Source organism: Halichoeres trimaculatus, unplaced genomic scaffold, assembly GCF_033239565.1.
Source record: "Halichoeres trimaculatus isolate MK-OKI-2021-1 unplaced genomic scaffold, fHalTri1.1 fHalTri1_scaffold_3, whole genome shotgun sequence".
NCBI lineage: Eukaryota > Metazoa > Chordata > Actinopteri > Labriformes > Labridae > Halichoeres > Halichoeres trimaculatus.
In genome coordinates this window covers 10,647,897-10,669,958 of record NW_027437181.1, presented here as the reverse complement: position 1 = coordinate 10,669,958, position 22,062 = coordinate 10,647,897, and the positions used below count along the sequence as shown (strand labels likewise).

The 22,062-nt window shown below is 39.7% G+C and overlaps 2 protein-coding genes across 7 annotated transcripts in view; one reads left to right on the top strand and one right to left on the bottom strand.

Annotated features, from left to right (window-relative positions):
- Window positions 1–1,755: 1,755 nt before the first annotated feature.
- anp32a (acidic (leucine-rich) nuclear phosphoprotein 32 family, member A) lies at window positions 1,756–8,345 on the top strand. Of its 4 annotated transcripts, none has more exons than XM_074667153.1 (7): window positions 1,756–1,936; window positions 4,633–4,782; window positions 4,867–4,989; window positions 5,073–5,271; window positions 5,382–5,497; window positions 5,588–5,642; window positions 7,066–8,345. In XM_074667153.1, the coding sequence occupies exons 1-7, from the start codon at window positions 1,883–1,885 to the stop codon at window positions 7,131–7,133; spliced, it is 765 nt and encodes a 254-aa protein (XP_074523254.1). In that variant the 5' UTR covers window positions 1,756–1,882; the 3' UTR covers window positions 7,134–8,345. The 4 variants fall into 4 exon arrangements, with proteins under 4 accessions (XP_074523254.1, XP_074523253.1, XP_074523252.1 ...); XM_074667152.1 differs by lacking the exon at window positions 1,756–1,936 and adding an exon at window positions 1,969–2,103 and having other exon boundaries at window positions 7,069–8,345; XM_074667151.1 differs by lacking the exon at window positions 1,756–1,936 and adding an exon at window positions 1,973–2,103.
- coro2ba (coronin, actin binding protein, 2Ba) overlaps window positions 8,148–22,062 on the bottom strand; it is a 69,883-nt gene continuing 55,968 nt past the window's right edge. For all 3 annotated transcript variants that reach the window (XM_074667148.1, XM_074667149.1, XM_074667150.1), the window contains 9 exons: window positions 21,242–21,391; window positions 19,303–19,467; window positions 17,138–17,254; window positions 16,915–17,019; window positions 15,871–15,967; window positions 14,943–15,055; window positions 13,503–13,593; window positions 11,848–11,987; window positions 8,148–10,609 (listed from right to left, as the gene is read on the bottom strand). In XM_074667148.1, the coding sequence (XP_074523249.1) occupies window positions 10,475–10,609; window positions 11,848–11,987; window positions 13,503–13,593; window positions 14,943–15,055; window positions 15,871–15,967; window positions 16,915–17,019; window positions 17,138–17,254; window positions 19,303–19,467; window positions 21,242–21,391 (1,113 nt within the window). In that variant the 3' untranslated portion in view covers window positions 8,148–10,474. The remainder of the gene's footprint in view (window positions 10,610–11,847; window positions 11,988–13,502; window positions 13,594–14,942; window positions 15,056–15,870; window positions 15,968–16,914; window positions 17,020–17,137; window positions 17,255–19,302; window positions 19,468–21,241; window positions 21,392–22,062) is intronic.

Sequence of the window (22,062 nt, the reverse complement as noted above, 5' to 3'; positions counted from 1 at the left end):
ATTTCATTTTAATGTAGACAATTCTTGGACCTGTATTTTGAAGGCTATTTTTATTATCATACAGTGGATTATGCATTAAGTAAAAATTAATATCTTTTTCTACTCCTTCCTCTTTTTTGGTCTTTCTAAGGGTCTAACTGAGTAGGGCCATTTAAACATCATGCCACACCTCACCTGTGACTCTGCTGCCCCCCTGTGGATGTTCTCTTAACTGCCTTAGCCTGAGCTATCCTCATCAGCACCACAGAGAACTCCTCAGGATTCACCCATCTAAATCAATGATAGCTGCATCTGATTCTTGATTTTTCCTGGTTTTGAACTAAGGTGGCTACATTTTTTACAGTGTTGTATGAAAGGTATGAAAATATCTTAAAAATACATTTATTATCATATTAATATAATGAAATTATAGTAAAATATTTTTGATAAAGAAATTCAAAGCCCCACCCATCAACCCATTTATGGTCATGTCCACTAATCACCTTTTTATTTGTTTATTTAGGAAGATAGTCACTCATTATAAACAGCTTATTTATTGAATTAATATTTGTAATGGTTTTATTCATGCAAAATGTGATGCAGTACTTGCTAACATCATCAACATCCAACTCAATTGCAATTGTCTGATCACTGATGTTTATTCCTCTTCTCACTTTGGGCACTATTTTTCTGCACTTAACTTTACCAAGACACCTCTAATGTGGAATTTCCACTTTGACATTAAGTTCTGTTAAACTGTACAATTGCTTTTATACTTCTGATTTCAATTAGAATGTACATGCTAACAGTTAGCATTTTTTTGGTCTTAGATCATTTTCACCTCTGCCACAACAACCTCCGATATGATTGATAAAATAGATATCATCTTTTATTATTGACTCTGATTTTATATATATATACACACACACACACACACACACACACACACACACACACACACACACACACACATATATATATATATATATATATATATATATATATATATATATATATATATATATATATATATATATATATTAACTCAGGAGAATAAATGTAACATGGAGGTATCTGAACACTTATTGTACCAGAACCATGATAGGTATAAAAAGGAGATGAGTTTCTGTCATTGGGGTTAAATAATGGAGTATAAACTTTAAATATTTGATTGTGTGTCATTTCTTAAAATGTTCCCAAAGCAGTTTTGGAAGATTGTAAATATTATTGTTGTTAATTTCTGTATTACTTTGGAAACTAGTAGCTTAATTTTATTAGATTTATGACTGTTGGTTTGGTTAACTGCCTGTACTGTGAATTATGTTATTTATATTGTGACCAAATAAAATACTACTACTATGACTACTAAAATACATGTTTCTTCAACCACTACTAGGTTTCTCTTTCTCTAGCCATTGGCAAACAAGATTTTAGGATTTATTCTTATGAACTGTAAACACTGGTAGAAGTGAATCATACATTTTGTTTTATAACAGACAAAATATCTAAAGCTGCATCACCAGCTTTGCACAGTGCCTCAGCTGAGGAGATGCTTTGACTGTGGTCTCTGTGTGGCATCCCTTCCTCGTGGCCTGTATTTATTTGCTAAACATTTTAGTATTTTATTTGCCATGTAAACTTAAGTTAACAAACAACCAAACTTCGACAACAAAACCCCACCCAGTTTTATAAGGGAGGCTCCATTGGCCTGTGTGTCTGTAAATCCGTTCCCTCTTTATTCGGCCGCAGCCATTGGTCAGCGGTGACGACAATCCCGCAACGTGGTCCCGCCCACCGAGCGGATCAAGTTTGAATGAACAACAGCAGTCTGTTCTGGAGGTGCTAGTTGCATTTGCTGTAATTATCAAAAGTGTGTATCATATCACGGGTGCGTCGATCCAGGATGGACATGAAGAAAAGAATTCATCTAGAGTTGCGGAACCGCACTCCGTCAGACGTAAGTGTGCCTCACGTCTCTCTGGTGATGCTTTCACACTCAGCTAATGGAGAATCTTTCGTGTGATGTCTTGGCGTGGGGATACAAAGTTTCTTACAAGTTAATAGATGATGGAGAGGTCGGGTCACATTGTTACGGACGTGTTTACAGCCGTGCAGGTGCTGCAGGTACGCTGGTGGAACTTTTGTGCGGCTTGATGCTCACGTTTTGGATGTGCAGTTTGAGAATGCAGCACAGCGATATAAACAAGACAAGCAGTATGAGGAGCCATTTTTGCAACTTTTGGTCTGCTATTCTTTTTGAAACCCTTTGCAAATGGTATTTACTCAGTCTCATGAACTATGTGCATGCTTTTACTGAAAAATGCATTAACCATAAACATTGCAGCCGTGCACTTGGCGCGTTCAGGATGCGGAGACTCAAAGTCATGACATTATCAATGATGCATAAAGATCACAGACTCGTATTATCGCCTTGCAGGAGCATCCTGCACCTGGAGTAAGCCGAAGCATCCAGATGAAGTTGGTTATTTCTGCAGGAAGTGCGTTCAGAGGTTGAGCCTGAGCGCACAGAGGCGAGCCTGCAGCCTGTGCAGCCAACAGTGCGCACAGATGGCCGAAAGAAAGCACCGTTAGCATGGACCGTTATACGCCACCAGGCAGAGAACTAACACAAGCCCGCGTCCGCCTTCACCGAAAGGCTTTTATTCGGTTGTTTCATCGAGCCATTGTCCCCCACGACACAATAATGAGTGGTAATGAAAACAAAGTGTGGAGCCGCGTTGTTGCTCCAGTTTTCCAGAACTAGGACAAGCCGCCATTTTACCGAGAAACAAAGGCTATCTGAAATACACTGAATATCCCGTTTATTCGACTCAAATGACGAACGATTCATCATACCTTCGTTTTACAAGAAGTCTACACTCGCCATCACTCCAATCGGCAACAGTTTAGCACAAGCAACAATGAAACGTTTGCCTGGCAGCTATCTAATCTGCCTCAGCTGCCCCTCCTACTCACAAATGACCCTGTGCACGACTCGTAGGTCTGTTTGGCTCCGGCTTGTTTTCACTAATGTGCATCTGCGCCGCTCATAGCCACCAAAACTCATCTTCAAAGAGGGGGATGAAACACCTTTCAGCTGCCTTGTTTTGTCTGTTTTCCCTAAAAGTCACTAAATGTGATATTTACGTAACGAAAGGACAGTCAATTCATCGCGATACCTAAAGCGATGTAACGTGTTGACTAATTATTTATGTACTGTATTTTAAAGTTCCGGTTTGTGCTGCTGATTGGTGTAATGTCCTATATCCACACACGTGACCAAATATTAAATATCTTTGTGTCGAACTAATTAAACCGTTACTTAACTGCTTCACAAGTGATGTTTTATAGGGGAACACACAACCTAAAGTTGACTAAAGTGCAAAGAATATATTTTTGAAATTAATATCATACCTTCAAACATGATTGAATTATCCAATCATAAATGTTTTGGTTAAAAAAATAATAATTAAACAGTATTCAATGAAGAGATTAGGTATCAGATAACGTTCTCCAATTGATTTTCTTACACCAGGCAGTATTTTACTGTTGAAGCAGATGAACGGTAGTTTGATGAAATTGTTGATAATCTGCACAAACTGGCCGATTTGTTTTATGTTTTGTTATTAAAACACTCAGTTACATTCTGCCATATATGTGCTAAGTCTTACCCAAGCTTTGGGATTAGGGTTTTTGGCAGCCAAGGGTAGTGTCGGTAGTAGGGATGCACGATATTATCGGCACAATATCGGTATCGGCTGATAAAAGCTTAAAAACACGTTAATCGGTTTCAGCAGATATGAAAATTTCTGCCGATAGGCACAGCCGATAAGGTGCTATTCAGTTAGGATTATTATTATTTACCATCTGAAAAATAAGCTCCTTAAATAAAATGTAGCACTTCATTTATTTTCACTGCAGAGCTCTGTGTCTGTCACCAGGTTGTTACAGTAGCTCTAAAATAATCAAATGCAACTTGTTTAAAAATGCATTGTACATTTCAAGTTCATGTGATCTTAAGAAATTATTTTTCTGTATTTCAATACTGAATGTCTTGAGTTTGAAAAAATAATACATTTCTTATTTATGGTAAAATCAAATGTTTTTTGTCTTGTTTTATGTGTGTTTCTTAAACAAATAAGACCATCACAATAAGAGTAACATATAAATTCCAGTACAGGATAGACTTAGCCGTCTTTACAGTGAAAGAAACTCCAACAAACTTGTGATTATCGGTATCGGTATCGGCCAAAAAGGGTTTCGATATATCGGCATATCGGATATCGGCAAAAATCCAATACCGTGCATCCCTAGTAGGTAGTATCAGTGTTGTCACTACCTGGGGCCTGCATGTATGGGCCTTGGTTAGGTTTGAAATTCGGGTGTTGCTCAGGGGTGCAGAGCTAATTGTTAACAAAACACCAGAGACAGGAGGTGCCCACTTGCTGCCCATCTGTATTCAGACACTGGTTCCAGGACTTGAAGCACTGGGTAGTTGTGGGAGTTGTCTTCTAAAAGCACAATTATGTGTTTTGCTCAAATTGTACAGATTACTTAAAAAGCAGACTTACTTTTATACACTATGCATTTGACATTTTCAGCTGAATTCTAAAGTTGACGGATGCTGACCAGGTGTATTTATTCTCTCTACAGGTCAAAGAACTTGTGCTAGACAACTGTCGCTCAAACGAAGGAAAGATCGAGGGTCTAACAGATGAATTTGAGGAGCTGGAATTTCTTAGCACAATCAATGTTGGACTGACGACGGTTGCCCACTTGCCGAAGCTAAATAAACTCAAAAAGGTGTGTGTATCTTCTTCACAAACAAGTCTGTGCAACTTTAAGGCTGGATTTGTTTTTTTCATATGTTGATTGTTTGATTAACAGCTTGAACTCAGCGATAACAGGATCTCAGGAGGGTTGGAAGTTCTGGCAGCCAAATGCCCCAACCTCACACATCTCAACCTCAGTGGAAACAAAATAAAAGACCTGAGCACAATAGAACCATTGGTAAGTGTAAACTAATAAGATGAAGCACAATCTAAAAATCTGATCTGTGTTATATTCATCAAACTTCTTCCTTCTTTTGGCAGAAAGAATTGGCCACCCTGAAAAGTTTAGATCTGTTCAACTGTGAAGTGACAAATCTGAATGAATACAGAGACAACGTGTTCAAGCTACTACCACAGCTAACATACCTGGATGGGTACGACAAAGACGACAAAGAGGCACCAGATTCTGACGCTGAGGTGTACGCAGAGGGCCTGGAGGATGATGAAGATGATGAAGATGGTAAGTTTGATGCTCAAGTCTCACAAACAGTAACATAGAGACTGTTAGGCTCTCTAACGGAGGCGTTCAAGCGAGTGGCCTGTAATTAACAACTAACTGGTTTCAACCAGATGTAGATGAGGAGGAGTACGATGATGATGCAGCACCAGGAGATGAAGAGGAAGAAGAAGGAGAGGAAGATGAGGAGGAGAACGAAGAAGAGGAAGAGGACGACCTCAGTGGAGAGGTGAGATTCAGTGAACAAAGGAGCATAAATTATGTTTGCCCTTCGTTGTTAAAACATTCACTGACAAAATGTATTTTATGTTTTCTGAAGGAGGAAGAGGAGGAAGATCTGAACGACAGGGAGGTTGATGATGAGGATGATGAGGGTAAGTAAAATGGAAACACAGAAGCTCTTTCTGAACCTTTTATATGTTCTTACAGAGGTAGAATAAACTAGAGAGTGGTCTCTGGTGATTTTCCAAAGAAACCTACAAACTGAAATGTGCTCTGTGGAGTTTCAACTCATTCTTTTAGTCGCTTCACCTTGTCTTTCTGCTCATTTAGAACATATAAAAAAGCGTCCATATGTAAAAACATTACTCCATAGCACTACTAGTGGTCTCAAGAAGGAAAGTGTGACTGATTGTAATGCAACAGGTGATGCTTTTAGTGCCTGTGCTGTGAAAAGAAGTCATGCAAGAACTTTAGGGCGAGACTTCTTAAAGAATTTGAGTCAGCAGAGTGTCCCTTGTGTTTCTGAAGTTGCATCATCACCATCAGTCCAATGTAATTTGATGCTCTTTGATTTCCTTTTTGTGTTTCCCTGTGGTAAACTACTGCTCTTTATTTAGTTCGTTCACTCACTACACCAGATAAATCTGTCAGATATGTATATTTTGGATTTGAAAATACAGTTAAAGCAATTCATATATTGTTTTTTGGTCAAAGTTTTGTTCTGATGCTCTAAGTCATCAGTGTGTGTTTAGAGAAATAACAAGGGAAGGGGAAAAAACTTAATATTTTAATTCCCAATCTGTTTCTGTATTTTAATTCAAAACCAAAATAATATTTCATTCATTCAATTTCCATGTATGTAATGCATTTTTTAACTGCTCTGCCAAATGAGTTCTTGTATGGCTTTCATTCTGGGGTATTGCAGTTTTTATTTTCGGATCTGACATGTGGTGAACTTTAACAGTAAAGTAGCTGCTATCTGTTTCTGTAGCAAGAGGAAGGCTCTTTGCTTCAGTTCATTTGCTCTCAATACCTTTGTGTGTTGTCTCATAAAGAATCAGGAATAACCTTGGAGCAGAAAGTTGTGTGAGACAATTGAGGTTTTCATAAGGTGACAGAGGCTCAAATCTTCCAGCACTGAAACAGCTTCAAATCCTCTGCAACTAACTCTCTACTTCCCATTTTATATTTTAATGTCTCTCTGATGCCCCAGTTATGTTTGATATATTTATTTTTGAGTAGGAATCACCTTTGTGATTTAAAAGACGGTAATGGTTCCTTATATTTCTGCCTCTCTTTCCAGCGCTGTCAGCTTTTCCTCTAGTATTGGATAGTGGATAACTCAGTTCACAAGCACTTATTTGATAGTACATGCCACACTGAATGAGTGAGACCTGTGGCGTCCCTGGTGCATACCTCCACCTATCTGCGACTCAGTTGATTCCAGAGGTCTTCATTTTGCACCACTTTGTGCCAAGAATTTCTCGTCATGTGTAAATTGTGGCATTTTGGCCAAAATTGCTGATTTCAAAACCTGAAAGAGATTGCCCCTCTAACTCTGCATTTCTTTTCTAGAAGAAGAGCGAGGTCAGAAGAGAAAAAGGGACCTTGATGAAGAAGGAGAAGAAGACGACGATGATTGAGAGACCTCTTGGAGCTAAGTTGTGAACTGTTTTAAAACTTGTATCTCCCGGTCACTCCCCAAAACCCCCATGTATTCCCCTTCCCCCAGTTTCATATTGCAGTAGGAGTGGTTTTTGTTATTGGCCAGTCAGGTAGGCAGGGTTGTCTGGAGACATAAGTTAAACCTCTGTATCTTTGATGCTCCCGTATTCCAGTCTTTATGGTCCAATTTTAACTGCTTTGTGGACACCAATTTTGTAATCTCAAATAATAGCAAAGATAAACCTTTTTAAGAAGTTTTTTTGTTTTCTCACCGTTTGTGTACGACCAGTTTCTGATGAATTGTGTATTTTAAGACCCCCCCTTCAAAAGAAAAAAACAAAATGACACAAAAAAAGAGTGCATGTCTAATACATTTTAAAGTCAACTACTGGATTTCATGTATGGCTGTTCTCTCCTCGTCTTAATCTTATTTTATTTTTTCTTTTTGCATTGTATTTTTTTTTCTAAATGTAACTTATGTATTTGTAGTGTCACCAGTATGCCAATACTCTCTGCTGTCCTGGTGTGAAACTTGTGTTTGAACATGCACAGTGTGACCCTCACAGGGCATATTTTTAAATCATAGCAAAAAAATGTCTGCCCTTGTCAAAGCTCCTCCTCCTCCTCTTCCTCCTCAGACCCTCAGCTTTGATAGTTCGGAAATTACGTGTTCTTGTAAATAATGACCAAATCTATTTTTTTGTATTCTCTTTGATGACGGCAGACATTGAACAGACAACTGAAGTGAAACTATGAATTGTAATAAAATATTAAATATGTTATGCTGCTTTATCTAAAAATACGCAGTGTGAAATTTCTGGAATTTGAACACTACTTTGTATGCATAATCTTTCCATAAAGACAACTGTTCAATGTCAGAACTCATTAACGCTTTCTCCATGTTCATTTCTGTGACACACAGGTGGCAATGTTCTGAGTTTGTGATGGTAGAGTAGAGAAGTGCTTGATATAAATGGAGGTACAACAGAAACTTATGTGCATTGAAAATTTATTGTTTCAAAGTGTAAACTCTGGTAAAAGTCAGTTATTTGGACTTTGTTTTCACTACTATACCTAACGGTCAAATTGGCCTACCTCAGTGATTTTTCACTTTCTGTTACATCCACTGTCATCAGCCAAATTGTTTCTTTTTGTTCCTCCCATTCACTTCAATAAATCCCTTTTATATATGTTTGGAAGTTTGTGGTCCTTGTTTAACAGAGTCACACGGTGAAAGTCGCACAGTCTTCTTTCGTTTTCCCTCTGTAGGTGTATTCGATCCAGGTTGCACTGATAAATGTCTGTTAACTCCAAACTGCACAAAACTTACAGTACAACAAGGAATCAGACTGAGCTACCTGACATTCAGATTTACTCAACAGGTGTAGTCTATCAAGAGAGATCCAGTCATTTGAAAAGCATAGAAAAATTACATCCTGTTGTCCTATCTGCTTATAAACTAACAGTTTTGTGTCGTTAAAAAAAAAAAAAAGTCACCTGACATAGCACAACTCTGGCTGCAACTTAACCTGATCCTTTACTGCTGGATCCCTGTCTCTACTTTCACTGTAGCCTTTTATTCTCCCTGCAAAAAATCAACATACAAATCAACCATTAACATGTCAGAGGGTCAAGTCTAAATGACAAAGTCTAGATCTGCAGATTGTATTCTGTCCCCACTATGATGTGATGATGAAGACTTGTGCCTTTCACTTACTATTTACTCTCTATAACTCTCACTCTCTCTATGCATGCAGTGGATCATCTTTTTTTTCTGGTCTCAGGATTAAAAAACAAACTGAACGTTAAGCAGAACCTTTTGGAGCAGCTTGAACCCGACTGGCCTAATCGAGTCAATCAATTGCAAAGCCAGTCCACACTTCTCTTAAATGTCAGCCTGGTGGAAAAAAAACCTGTTGGAACAGAAAAGTAGAGCAAAGGCATTCAAACTAAAATTCAGCCTTCATCTACAAACGGTATAAGTGAAGTCGGAGATGACAGATGACCAGGAGTCTCTAGAGAAAATTACACATCTACATGTTAACACGTCTCAGTTATAGTGATATACTTAGCTTAAATGTAAAAGGATGGTTATTATGACAGTCTTCTGCACTGTTAGGAATAGGCAAGAGAGTATTTTTACACCTCATCTGAAGGTTTGTTGTCAGGGTCAAAGACCAAACACTGTTAAAGGTACAGTTTCACACAAATCTTGCACCATTTCAACCAGAAACATTCAGCAAAATCTATCAAGCGTCACAATCATTACTTGCGCAGCCACATCGTACAAAAACAATGAGGTTAACAAATATACATGTTATTAGCTAAAAAGGTAAAATATAACAAATAAATAGAAGCAAATATACATCACCTCCCCTACCCATCCTCAAAAATTAGCCCTGAAAACCAAAAGCCAGCAAAGCGTCCCTTGAGACTAAAATCGAGTAGTTATGCAAGTCCACCGCCTCTGGATCCACGTCTCCTCTGCTGCTACCCCTCTGTTTAAATACAGAACAGAAATACTCTGAGTGAGCCAGCGATCCACTCTCCCTGGGTAGAAAGACTGCATTTGAGAGGCTGTTTATCAGCACTGTGGAGTCAATTTATAGCCGGCAAAATTTGTGGGTGAAAGGAGCAGTAAGGGATGAGCAGCTCAGAGGAAAAACAGGATCTGTGTCTGCAAAAGCTCGTCTCATCTTGCAAAACCACTTCACGTCAGCCATTTTGAGAGGATGCTGCAGCTCGCTGCAATCTGTGTCTGCAGCAGGGTCTAAGGCCTTGGGGAAGAAAAAGTAGGTGCCAGACACAGTCTTTTATCCTCCAGTTTTGCCCCAGCAATAATGAGAACTAGATGATGTTTTGGTCATTACAGGGGGGATGAGTGCAGAGGCTCGTTTGCCTGTGTATTGCCACATAAATCATTGGGGAGGCATAGAGAGACAAACACTCAGGAGGTCTGGCAGAAAATACGCAGCAAGTGATCACAACACTGAGGAGTGTTTGATCAAGAGTATTAAGTTTAAAAACAGAGAGAAAACCACTATTGTTGAAGTTCTATCACTGATTTCATCATCAGGTGACACCCCAAGAACACTGCCTTGCTTACATTATTTATCTTATTAATCGTAATAAAGTTATTCCCGTAACTGCATCAGTTAAGACATAATCCAACATTGATCATATTATTGTGTGCACTACGCAGGGCAGCAGGAATGAACTTATGACATATAAAAAAGATGGATCAGGGGCTCAGAAGCTTGTCGGAGGTCAGAATTGGGGGCAAAAGGAAGCAGCTTTGCCAGTCCAGGAGGCTGAGAGGTCACACGTTGTTGGGGCTAACGTTCTTAAGGTTGTTGAGCTCCAGCTCCAGCTGGCGTATTCGCACATCCTTGGTGGTCAGCTCCTCCTTCAGTCGCCGCAACTCGTCCTGCTGTCGGAAGAACATCCTCAGGAGCTAAAAGACAAAAAGGAAATCAAGAATGAAAACTCTAAATTATGTAACCCAGCACCGTAACTTTTATGATTACATTCTACTACTGTCTTACCATATCTTGCTTTTTTTTTGGTGTTTTTATTTTTTCTTTATTACCTACAAGGAGGTTATGTTTTTTGGAAGAGTGTGTCTGTTTCTTTGTTTGTCTGTGAACTACATAACTCAAAAAGTTACAAACAGATCTTGATTAAATTTTCAGGAAATGTTCAAAATGGAATAAGGAAGAAGTGACTAAATTTTGGAGGTGCTCTAGATCACCGTCTGGATCCAGGATCTTTTTTAAAGGATTCTTTATCATTGTGAGATAGGGCCGTTTTCCCCATATGTGTATATAACTCCACGATAAATGGTTGGATTGCTTTGCAAAACAAGACAAGACAAGGTCACCATCATTTCTGACAGATGTAAAAATACCATCCAGATCCTGCCAATGTTCTGGATACTAAGACTCGGATAATCTTCAACACTGTCAGGTAACAAATTATTGTACAAACCTGCAACTAACACCAAATTGTAGCAGACAGTCTGCTGAAAGGGAGTATAACATTAAAGTAGGACTAAAGTGTTGGGTGAAGATCACAATATGCTTGGTAGAGGCCTGCGCTCTCTGAGTGCATTTCTAGTTTTTAGTCTGTAAATGATTATTAAAAGTCCTCTTTCATGATGTTTGAGTGTTGCACATCACACTTTTTTGCCTATATTAGCTAAAAATTCCCTAAATTGATAAACTTTCCAAGCTTATTAGCTCACTAAGACATAATAGATGTAAAATGTCGCACAATCACCTTCATCCATCTCCGAAATACTCCAAATATCAACTCTAACTCCTGCTGTGAATACCCCAACATACTCATGCAATTAGCTACGAGTCCCTTGCTTATTGTATGATATGTTGTAATACTATGACTCTGTGATTTAGCTGATAACAATCTGCTAAAATTAGTGTCATCTGTGTCTCTGACAACAGAGAAGTGAATAAGATGTTTGGCATTGGCAGAGAAGATTTAGCTATTTTTTTCACGGGGCGACCCACATTTTCAGCTCTGCTGCTCATCACACCAATACATGATTCTTACAAATGTGGCACCGTTTAAAAGAGAAACAAAGGCTTTGCAACATAAGATTTATTGTCAAGAATGAAATAATCAACCAAACACAAATTGCCGTACTTGTAGTGCTGTGTTTGGTTCTTCACATACCTCATTCTCTGTCCGAGGTGGTACGTTCTCCAGGAGGTCGATCCCATTCACCACCACGCTCTTCTTCTCCTTCACCGGGGCCTTGAACACTAGTTTATTTGGGCGGTTGTAACCCTCTTTTAGGGACATCAAGACTGGATCTGTTTGAACAAAGAAGCAAAGACTGAACTTAGAGGGAGAAATGATCATCACAGGGAGTGTGTCTTGTGTCTTGATGCCAGCTTTGAAGTGTGTAGACATCTTTACATCAAAGTCTGCAGACCAATAAAACAGATTTGTCTTTTTTATGGTGACTGAGGTGTCATTAGCATGATCAAATGACACCAAGCCAAGGATGGAGAAAGTAAAGTGATTTCTGTTGTTGAAAACAATTTGTCGTCGGAGCCCCTGGAACTACAAACCGAAGGCTTGCTGCAGAGAATTCAAAGATCTCTGATCACCTGAGTTTGAAGCTAGCTTAGCTTAAGCTGCTGTAAGCTAATTGATAATGTAAACGAGATGGAGTCAAGCCAATTACAGACCCACGACTGGTCGGATGTTGATCTCCATCGCGTGCCGTGCCCAGCTGCTGTGAATCTAGACTTCGTCAGGCATCCGGCTTGAATCTCACTTTCCCCTGACAAATGCTGTTACAGCACAGCAGGACAGAGGAGGATAAAGGGCAGCGCAGGGACTTTTTGAGGGACTGGTCTTCCAAGATAAGACAGAGGATGCGTGAGAGGTCATCTTTGCACAACTGGGAGAGATCTTTTTGAAATGACATGGAAGAGAATCAAATTCATGTCAGATGGTGAGACTGATTTTCTGGAGTATTTGCTGGAGATTTTCTGCTTTTACCCTCCCATCTCCTTGTAATGCCCTTATGAGCTTGGTTCAGATCACCCTCCCAGCCTTTAGTTCCTCATCATGTGGACGGTTGTTGCTGTCCAGCAAACTTTTTTTGAGCTCTCTGTGAACTTCAGCCAGCTGACTTAACCTGCTTCTGTGAAAGAATCTGTGGATGTGAGGTTTCTGTTGACCTCTTTCCTCATCCTGTCTTGTCCTCTGTGTTTCAGGTGGTGGAGGAAGTCTTTGCCCAGCAGCAGAAGAATCTTTGGACCTTGAGTCTCTCTGCAGCGATGGGAGCCTTGAGGTAAGCTGATAGTCAAACTTGTGGTTTGTTCTCTTACTGTGTGAGCTGCTGCATTGTTTGCCGTGACTCATCTCCAGCCCCCACTCTCTGATTAAGAAGGTATCCTCTTCTTAGTGTTTTCTGCAGCCAAGAACTGGTGGGAGTGAATTCTTCTTTCTAGAAACATTCTCAACATCTAGATTTTTTTTTCCAGTTATTTTTTCAAGCTTTTATCACAGGACAGTGGACGGAGCAGGAAACAGGGTGAGAGTGGGGAGTGACATGGAGGGAAGAGGCTGAAGGTTGGATCCAAACCCGGGCTGACCACTGGAAAGCAAACACCATGAGGTGCTCGACCTGTTTGTGTCTGTTAAAGTTTTTTTTCTGCGTCTTCATAGCAAGCCCTTTGAATCACTCACGCATTCAAGTGTATCTTTGTTGCATCAATGAATCAGGAGGAGAAGATCACTGCATAACCTCTAAATTTGGTCTGTGTTAAAATGCTGGGTTGGCCATCCCTGGGTGTGTGTGAAGTGTTGTTTACCTCTATTTATGCCGCTCAGCCATTCACTGGCAGACAGCGCAGGTTCTGTTCCCGCAGTCATGGGGTAGATATCCTCCTGGTACGTGTCCGACTGTAGACCAGGACACACCACAGAGATTTTCATGTTATTTATTACACTGCAAAAAAAATGAAATCTTATCAAGTGTTTTTGTCTTATTTTCAGTAAGAAATGTCTTTCTAGACTTAACATGAAAAGGGATGGGAATTGATAAGATTTTGTCAATACTGATGCCCTTATCAATTCTGCTTATCGATCTGATTCTTTATTCATTCCCTTGTCAATTCCTGTAAGAATTTTCTAGGTACAAAAAGTAGCGTTACAGGTTTTCTGTGTCAACAACATTTTATTGAGTTTATACTGTAAGTGAATAAAATGTAATTGGTCCCTGAGTCTGGATATATCTGGACATAATAATACAGAAACAGGTAAAAATTGCACACAATGTGACGTTGATGTACAATGTTGTAATATATTAATAAAGTAGGCCATCTAGTGTCTCAAAGTGGTTATAGCAATGGTTTAAGTTGTTTGGAAGCTTTCCGTAGTTATGGAGTCAGCCATGAGTCTTTTAGTTGCCTGTTAGCTTTTGACATTTGAAATTCTAAGTATTTTTTATAAAGAGTTGATGTGATATGTTTCTGTGATGAAAGTTGAAATCATATTCTGAAGCTGAAGTTATACTGATGTATGCTTACTGGTAGCATATCAATGTAGTTTCCCATATACATTAGCATCAGGCTTGCGCTATTTTGTTATTTTGGTAAATAAGGTGATTTATACCATTTCTAATGCATTGAATATGAATCTCCTGAGAGAGAGGAATGTACATTTCTTTATGAAGTCAGCTCTTCAGTCAAACTTTAAGCAGAAAATCCCAAATCAGAGTTTTCTTGGGAAACGTTATCTAACTGCTTAGCTAAGATAGCTGCAGCAGACTAGTTGACGTAAGGCCCGGCGGCTCTGGCACAATAAAAAGAATTGATAAGAGAATTATTAAGCAAAAAGGCGATATCGATGGATTGAAACATTTCTTATCGATTCTCAACAGGAACCGGTTTTTGATCCCCATCCCTAAAAATGAACCACATTAACCTGACCAGTCCAGATATTAAGTCATTATTCCAGTTTTAAGCAAATTTTCAATAAGCAACTCAGACCTCTTTTTTGTCTTTAAATAACTTGAAACAAGACATTTTTCTGGACTGGTCACGTGAATGTGGCTAAAACAGAGTATAAAAAGACTTTTTCCCCCCCCTAGAATTAGACAAAAACACTTGATAAGATTTCAGTTTTTTGCAGTGTAGATTTGGCACAGATGATTATCCAGTAAAAATCGAAATTATATTTTCTAAAAGCATGGAAATGACATTTTTTAAATTATTATTATTATTTCTGCCCTTTACTGAATTCTCACTCACCCTTCTTGGCACAATCATGGAAATGGGTTCAATCAAACCCTTCAGGGTCACAAGTTTGTAGAAGCGAAACACCTCACAAGCTCCCACATCCAGCCCATGCTTTGGCATCACACCTAAAGACAAGAAAATAAGAGCACAGTGCAATAATTGTTCTGTCAACATAACTGTGTTAACATATGAAATTAATCTTTGAACATTTCCCAACACGCTGAGGGCAAAATGTATGACAAATTTGTCGACTGTAACAGGAATGTTTCCTGAAAACCCCCTGGAAAATGTTAGCAAGTAGTTAGGTTGAGCTACAGTGAAAATGCAGCTGGTAAAATTCAGGTCAGTTCACCACAAACGTGTGGGTGGGGGCGATGAGGTTTCGGCTAAAACAATATATATGCACAACTGGTGCAACAGTGTGAATTTTTTCCCTTCATGTATTTTCATTTTTGGTTTAACTCCAATCACACAGCATTGATGTAAAGGCAAATACGATATCCTGAAAACATTTTGACCACAGCAGCATCATGCTGTAAGCCCCGCCTCCTGATCCCCACCCAACACCACTTTACAAGGGACAAGTGGCAAGTCTGTCAAGAATTTGGGGTTGGTTCTTTTTCATTTTCTAGTTATTTCCAGGTGAAATGAAATGAAAATGAAAATGGCTTGGGATGCTACTTTTAAAGACTGATGGTTCAGTGTGGTCACATCAACCAGAGGAAAATGTAAAACTATTGTGATCTGCTTCTGATGCAAAAATATAAGGACTTAAAAAACATCAAAGAGAGAATATCATAATTTACTGACTCTTTCTTTTAACCACAAAGAAAACCCCAAAACACTTCTGGAGTAGTGTCGAGGCCAAGCTTACCACTTCTTTTAACCTGATCTAATGAAGTGGTCAGGATCTTCAATCATTACTCAACAAATGACTTACCTAGACCTTTCTGTGGAGCCGGGGACCTAAACTCCATCAGGTATTGTAAGTATGGCTTCTCTGAGGTGATCTCGAAGTAGCGAATGTTGCCGTCCCCCTGTGAGGGCAACAGAATGCAGCAGATGATTTTACAGCACTTCATCCATCTCAGTTTGTACACTTCCTGTTCAGCTTCTTCTAATAACCTGTGCCAAGGAGGTTATGTTTTTGGGAGAGTTTATCTGTTTGTGAACAACATAACTCAAAAAGTATCAAACGGATCTTCATGAAATTTTCAGGAAATGCTCAAAATGGGATAAGAAAGAAGTAATTACATTTTGGAGGTGATCTGGATCACGGTCTGGATCCTGGATTTTTTTTTTAAGGCTTTATCATTGTGAAATAGGGATGTTTTCACCATATGTGTACATAAAACCACCATGAATGGTCAGATTGCTTTGCAAAACAATACAAGACAAGGTCACCATAATTTCTGACTGAAGTAAAAGTATGATCTAGATCCTGGCAATATTCTGGATACTAAGATCTGGAATTTGAAATATGTACTGGGTCATCATAATTTCCAACACCGTCAGGTAACAAATTATTGTACAAACCTGTAACTAACACTAAATTGTAGCAGACAGTCTGCTGAAAGGCAGTATAACATTAAAGTAGGACTGAAGTGTTGCGTGACAATCACAATATGCTTGGTGGAGGTCTGCGCTCTCTGCTCCAAATCCCAAAAGAACTGGGATGATTTTTTTCTACCACAGTTTATATCAGTAAGGCTAGAATTACAGAAATGTTCCAGAATACGCATTCAATCCCCTTATTTCTCACTAAATATTATACATTAACCATTTCCTTCCTCTAAAAAAGAAAAAAAGGTCAAAAATAAACCTAACACCTGCCTTTATTAGCTGGTGAGATGACTAGCTTTAATATCAGAAAAACAAGCCAGAATATTCTGTTAAATTTTGATGTAAATGTACAAAATGTAAGAAATTTTTCAGTCATGAGGAATAATTTCCTCAGTTTGACCCAGGCAGGCTCAGCACTGACCTTTCCTGCCAGGTACAGCATGTGTGTGTCAGCATCATAGAAGGGAAACAACAGTCCTGAGAGGCCGTCTATGTCCTCCTCCACAATTGGCATGGACAAGTCCTCCTGGGGAGAGCAACACACACATTCACACACAAGCAGTGAACAAACACACGCTTACACACACTTTTGCTCCACCCACTCTGGCATTGCAGGCGAGAGCCATATGGAGGTGTTGTCTGACCTGATCCCAGAGAGCGATCTGCCGGGTGTTCCAGCGAGAAACCCCTGTGGTGAGCAGGCGCTTCATGTTGCCCAGGAACACCACCCGGTTTACGCGGTGGTTTTTACAACTGGCATGCTGGTGGAGAGGAGCACAATGAGAGAGGAAAGATTTAATGGGAAATGCATCAGTAAGGGAAGTTAATTCTGTTATAGAAGGGCTGCAAAGTTAATTAGATATTTTAAATCATATAAATCATAATAGAGTAGTATTTATCTTAAATTCAGAGATAAAACAGGTTTCTTGCAGACCCCAAAAAATGTGACATCACAATTATATAACACATTATGCTTTCCAATCTTTCATTAGCAGCATTTACAGCTGCTTTTGGACTGTTATGCCGAGATGTGATAGACAAAGGTCAGGAAAACTATCAATAAGCTAATTTAATGTCACCTATAAGGCAAAGATTGTTCAGTTTCTATTGGTAAGATTTTGTGATGATGTAGTTTAAAAGGCTCTTAGCACTGATATTATCATACTTCTTATAATTTTTAAATAATCTTCTGACATCATGCCTGTTTTCACCTCTTTTGGAATCTTGGAAGTCACATTTGTGTTTCAGGTTTTCCTGATTTGTCCCTCTACTCCTCCTCCAGCTGCCTGCTCTAAATGAGCCCCACTCAGTGCAGCAGGGAGACGGCACACGGGTCTAATCAGAAACTATTTCATGGTCATCAGGCGGCCAAACCTCCAAGGTCAAACATGAAGTGATTGAGAAGTGGTCTGCACCAGCAGCAGCTTGTTTTTAGGTGAGCACAGGTTTTTGAAAATGATGTTAACTGTGCTCATAGAGATACACAGCTGAAATCAAAACAATGGCGCCCCAAATTCTCCAGCCACCACCACCAGGTGTTCAAGGCTACTTCAGAATCAGGGAGATGATTTGTCCAAAAGTGATTCACACTGTCTCACTGTTGGAGGTCTCATCACAAACCACAAGCAGTTTTTCACTTCTCTTGTTTTGGTTTCCAACAAGATTTTAAAAAGCTGATAGATGGAGTCACAAGAGCTGAGGTTGGTGATAAGGTCTGACTCACCATCCAGTAGTGAAAGAGGATTTTAATCGAGGGTCTGTTAAGGCTGCTCTTCATTTTTCACATCAAGTTGTCAAAATAGTTTTATTTACAGAGAGTTTTTTCATTCCACAGTGGGGGATTTTGCAATTCAAGCAGTTAAACTAAAACATAGATTCCTCAACTGTCGCTGGTTTATTGAGGATTTTCTACATCTTGATCATGATACTGAATCGTCTGTGGCGTCTTTTTATCACAAAATGTTTAGGAAATAATTTCATATTCGATTCATATATTGTTGAATTGAATTATATTGACTAAGATGAAACCGATGGAAAGAACTTGAATTGCTTCCAGTCCAGGGGTGGCCAACCTGCGGCTCAGGAGCCATATGTGGCTCTTTGCCTTTCAGTTTGTGGCTCTTTGATCCATTCATAAAAATATATATAGTTAAGAGTAGCGGTGTGCCGATCAATCTAAAATATTGATATACTGATGCCAATGTTGGGATCAGCGTTGATCAATGTTTGGGTGTACTGATTGATACTTAAGTTTCAGTTTCTCTTCTCTAGTACGAATTTAAACACACTTACAAACACAGTAAATCTTGCTTTGAAAATTGGAAATGTATTGATTTTTATTTTATGTCATTTAGTTTATGTGTGAGAGGAAGTGTGTTTGTAAGACCCCATGTGTGACGTGGCTCTCTGTAGTACCACGGTAGTTTTTGTGGCTCTTGGTCTCTGACTGGTTGGCCACGCCTGCTCTAGTCTGTATGTTTGATGAGCAATTTCTGTAGAGCTGAGGATAGTTCCTCACACTGTGGACAAATGAAGTTTATTTTAATATTCACTGCTTTTTAAGAAGTCAATTCTTCTTTAAAACAAATCCCTGAATATACCTCTAAAAATAAGATTTCTGTTAAAAAAAAGATGAGTAGGCCACTGGAGGTCAGAGTCAAGCACTAATATTCAGGGAAAATCTGATTGTAAATTGATGTGGCAGATTATGTGTGATTAGTGTTGTTATTGTTCAGTTTCCTCAGCAGGATCATTCATATGAAGTTACAGAAACAGCCGATCCCTGGATACACAAACTTGTCTCCTTTACCTGCAGGACTGTCCCGGAGCGCGGCTCAATGACACGCAGCTTCTTGTCTTTGCAGCTGGTGGCCAGAAGGCTGCCGTCTGTGTTAAAGGACATGCTGAGGATGACGTCGGTGTGGCAGTCAATCATCTTCACTGGCTCTCCGATCTCCAGGTTCCAGATGAGGATCTGACACATTGTTTGGGTGGAGATGTTAGATGGCTGAAGTACTTGAACTGTGGATGTGACTTTGAATGAGAAAAGGTGCCAGTCCTGGGATGTAATCACCTAAAATCTGTGTACTGCAAGTCTTTTGCGTGGAGGCTGGAAGAAATATTATTTGAATTCATTGCAAAAACCTGAAATCTTTCTGAGTGTTTTGTCTTATTTCAGTGTAAAATGTCTTTTTAGACTTAATATGGGCCACATTCACTTGACAGGTCCATACAAGTGTCTTATTTTAAGTTATTTAAAGACAAAAAATAGGTCTGAATTGTTTGGAACAAGTAAAAAGAAAACTGCCAGTCAGAGAAATGTGCTTGTCAAGACTAGAATAATGTCTTAATACAAGTACCTTTTTCTTACCGCACTGGCAGGTTTTTTTTACTCATTAAGAGCAGTTCAGACTTCATTTTTGTCAGTAAACAACTTGAAATAAGATACTTTTCTGGACCTTACAATTGAATGTGACTCATATCAAAAGTCCCACATTATGCAAGAATCACTTTATTTAATCTTTTGGTGAAATTTGTGGGTCTTTGGCTTTCCTCCCAGCCCGCAAAATATGATATTTAATGACAAAACCTGTACTTAGTAGTGCTTGTGAAAGTGAAATCCTGACTTAAGACGAGCTGTTTGGATTTTGGGGATTTGCCGACATCAGCGAGTCCCTTATTTGACCAATCAGGAGCAAGTCTGACCTCACTGGTCCACCGGAGCAGATACCCGACCCCCCTCCCTGCCCACTCTTCTCTCCAGCAGCCGGGAGGAGAAAAGTTGAAGAGCCATCACTGCTTTGTTTTTGGCTGTAAACAGCAACATAGTTCCGTGCACAAGCTTCCCACCTCGGAAGAAGACAAGACTAAGTGTCTAGAGTTCATTTATCAAGGAAATGTGCCAGCTACACCCAGTAAAACTGTGTATGTGTGTGCTAGTCACTTCACAGCCGACTGCTTTTCCAACTTTGGACAGAACAACAGAGGGCTAGCGAATAGACTGGTCCTGGATCCAAGTGCATTACCAACCATCCGCCAACAAACCTGGGACCCTGGAAATGTTGTCAGATGTCAGAGCTTTTCTTCAGTGTCCCCCCCTGTCTCCGTGTTAGCTTCAGGATGCTAACTTTAGCTGCAGTTAGCCTGTTGTTTTAGCCTGTAATGTTACGGTAAACGAGCTTTGCTGTTTTCTAAACATTGTTCACTTGGAGCTTGTGGCGCCGCTCTCAGTGACGTGGAGGAGGAGTGGCTCATTTACATATGGAGGCCACGCCCACTAAATCAGAGCGTTCTGAACAGAGGGGCTATGAGAGCCTGGAAACAATGCTGCTGTGTTTGATTTATTGGCTTTTTGGACCAAAACATGTTAGTATAATTTCATGAAGACATCAATGATCCATATTAAACTGCAGAAAAGGAGCACAATATAGGAACTTTAAATTCAAAAAGACATTTTACTGAAAATAAGACAAAAACACTTGATAAGATTGAATTTTTTTTGCAGTGTTCTCATGTAATGATTTTGTTTTGTCCGTGTCTCTTGAACATAATAAATAGTAAAAATGTCCCAACAAGGTGCCCGAAGTGTCACATTGATGTCATGTTTTGTCCCAGAAACATTGTACTTACATTGATGCAGAATAAAGAAACCTTTCTGTCTGTTTTATAATCGATGTTCAGGGTGCTGCACATTTGGAGCATACTGCACAGAGTCTGTCTGGTTTGTGGGGGAAACAGGGACGTGGTACCTTGTAGTCGTAGCCAGCACTGAACAGGATGCCGCTGCTGGTGGGGTGCCACTCGATCAGACCCACCCGTCTGCTGTGACCGTACAGCTCCAGCACTGCTTCTGTCATGTTTCGCCTCAGACCACCTTCTGGGATCTCCCATACTCGCACCTGCCACACACACGTGCATACACACACACACACACACACACACACACACACACACACACACACACACACACACACACACACACACACACACACACACACACACACCATGAAAATGAATAAACACTGCAGCATCATGAAGCACAAACAGACCGACAGGAGCAGGTTATGAGCATCACGTTTGTGCCACTTCATATTCTTCCTGATATGAGCTCCAAAACACAATCAGCATGACACAGCCAGAGTTCTCTCTGATCAAAAGTAGCACATGGTATCAATGCAGCCCGTTGCATTAGGATTAATCTGGATTACAGCTATGGCTCCGGGCTCTGTGTATGACCGGAGGAGATTATCCTGCAACAAGTGAAAGTACTTTACAGGACACAGAGCTGCCGTGGCTTCAGTATGATCAGCAGAGACAGATAACAGGTGCATGAACTGGAAAAAAGGCCAACAGGGTCTGAGAGTACAATGTGTAGCGGGACAGCTGAGATTAAGAGTAATAGTGAATGACATTTTATATTCCACCCAATGTCGTTTAGTGTAGTCAGTCACTGAAGAGCTCGCTTTGCTCAAAGGTGTTTTCACATCAGTCTTTTTCAGGCCACTGGCTCACAACAATGACAACCAGAGCAGCTGCCAGATAAAGTCCAAGCACAAGCTAGAGTCCTGTT

Excerpts from the sequence above, each read along its gene's own strand:
- anp32a (XM_074667151.1), top strand. The coding sequence starts at position 2,044 with ATGATGGAGAGGTCGGGTCACATTGTTACGGACGTGTTTACAGCCGTG. Across the intron at positions 4,990-5,072 it reads TGAGCACAATAGAACCATTG|AAAGAATTGGCCACCCTGAA; the intron begins GTAAGTGTAAAC and ends TTCTTTTGGCAG. Across the intron at positions 5,272-5,381 it reads TGATGAAGATGATGAAGATG|ATGTAGATGAGGAGGAGTAC; the intron begins GTAAGTTTGATG and ends GGTTTCAACCAG.